Source organism: Charadrius vociferus, unplaced genomic scaffold (assembly GCF_000708025.1).
Source record: "Charadrius vociferus isolate BGI_N301 unplaced genomic scaffold, ASM70802v2 scaffold735, whole genome shotgun sequence".
Lineage (NCBI taxonomy): Eukaryota > Metazoa > Chordata > Aves > Charadriiformes > Charadriidae > Charadrius > Charadrius vociferus.
Window position 1 is genome coordinate 57837 of NW_009648544.1, and position 1945 is coordinate 59781.

General features: G+C 61.4%; 2 protein-coding genes across 2 annotated transcripts in view; one reads left to right on the top strand and one right to left on the bottom strand.

Annotated features, from left to right (window-relative positions):
* LOC104287284 (zinc finger protein 2 homolog) overlaps positions 1–1945 on the top strand; it is a 56979-nt gene that overhangs the window by 25189 nt on the left and 29845 nt on the right. The window lies entirely within an intron of this gene.
* Positions 400–1945, bottom strand: part of UBE2M (ubiquitin-conjugating enzyme E2M) — a 5091-nt gene continuing 3545 nt past the window's right edge. The window contains exons 4-6 of the mRNA XM_009885966.1: positions 1039–1142; positions 737–800; positions 400–606 (exon numbers count right to left, since the gene is read on the bottom strand). Of these exons, the coding sequence (XP_009884268.1) occupies positions 400–606; positions 737–800; positions 1039–1142 (375 nt within the window). The remainder of the gene's footprint in view (positions 607–736; positions 801–1038; positions 1143–1945) is intronic.

Genomic DNA, 1945 nt, shown 5'->3' on the forward strand with positions numbered 1-1945 from the left:
GGGACAAGCCGAGATGGCCCAGACCCACCCCCTTGTCCCCATGAGGTGACCAAGTGTCCTCAGGGGGTGGCCCAAGGCCACCAGGTGCCACCTCGGGGTGTTTCAAGGCCACCAAGGGCCCCTATGACATGTTCCAGAGCCACCAGGTGCCACCTCGAGGTGTCCCAAGGCCACCAAGGGCCCTGGGACATGTCCCAGGGCCACCAGATGCCACCTCAAGGTGTCTGAGGGCCACCGGCTGCCACCAAGAGGTGTCTCAGGATCACCACGTGACCCCAGAAAGTGTCCCAAGGCCACCAGGTGCCCCCAGGAGATGTCCCAAGGCCACCGGGTACCACCTTGAGGTGTCCCAAGGCCACCGGGTGCCACCTTGGCCTCTCACAACATCACCAAGGGCCTCTAGGACATGTCCCAGGGCCACCAGGAGATGTCCCAAGGCCACCGGGTTCCACCAAGAGGTGTTCCAAGGCCACCAAGGGCCCCTAAGACAAGTCCCAGGGCCACCAGGTGCCACCTCAGGGTGTCCCAAGGCCACCAGGTGCCCCCAGGAGATGTCCCAAGGCCACTGCGTGCCATCTTGGGCTCTCCCAACATCACCAGGGGCCCCTAGGACATGTCCCAGGGGCACCAGGTGCCACCTCGAGATGTTCCAAGGCCACCAGTTGCCACCTCAAGGTGTCCCAAAGCCACGACGGGTGCCACCCACCCATAGGCGCGCGCACCCAAGGGTACTCACCAGGAAGAGGTACTGCAGGCCGTAGATGATGGAGTTTATCGTCAGGACCGGCTTCCAGTCCTCTCTGGGGACAGAACCAGGCATCACAAGGGCCACCAGGGCCACCACAATGGTGGCCGTGGCCACCACGAGGTGACCATGGCCACCCCACGCCACAATCGAGGTGCACCAGGCAACCGTTTGCCCCTTTTCTCCCACCCTGCCAGGTCTTCTAGGGACCGGATCCTGTTGTGGCTACCTTAGATGTGGCTGTGGCCAACCCGGAGGTGGTGGTGGCCACCCTGGGTGTGGCGGTGGCCCACCTGAGGATGTTGAGGCAGACGTTGCCCTCCAGGTCGATGTTGGGGTGATAAACCATCGTCTCACACTTGACCTTCGGCGGGTCGTGGGGGTAGCCCTGGCCAACCTGGGAGGTGGGGGGAGAGGGCACAGTGTCACGGCTAGGCTCCATTGTGGCCACCGGCCATGTCTTGGTGGCCACCAGACCCTACACCAAGCCACAGCATGGCCATGTGGTTTCTAGTCATGTCTTGGTAACCACTGGTCTCATAGTGGTGGCCACCAGCTCCCAGAACGTGCCCCCAACCCACACGTGGCTGCTTGTCATGCCTTGGTGGCCACAGGTCACACTTTGGTGGCCACCAGACCCTACGTCAAGCCACAGTGTGGCCACCCGTTTTCTATTCATGTCTTGATGGCCACTGGTCTCACAGTGGTGGCTGCCAGCCCCCAAACCCTGCCCCATACTCAAACATGGCTGCTTGTCACACCTTGGTGGCCACACATCACATCTTGGTGGCCACCAGACCCTACACCAAACCCCAGCATGCTGGTGGCCACTGGTCTCACAGTGGTGGCCACCAGCTCCCAGAACCTGCCCCCAACCCACATGTGGCCACTTGTCATGTCTTGGTGGCCACAGGTCACGTCTTGGTAGCCACCAGTTTCTCATCCCTGCCTCAAACCACACAGCAGAGGTGGCCAATGGCCACATTTTAGTGGTCACTAACCCCCAGGCCCCATCTTCAACCCACACAGAAGGACACGTGGTCTGCTCAAGTTTTGGTGGCCACCAAGTGCCCCCCACCCCACCTCCAACATATAGAGTGGACACATGGCCACAGGTCACATCTTGGTGGCCACCAGACCCTATGCCAAGCCACAGCGTGGCCACGTGGTTTCCAGTCACATCTTGGTGGCCACCTGTCT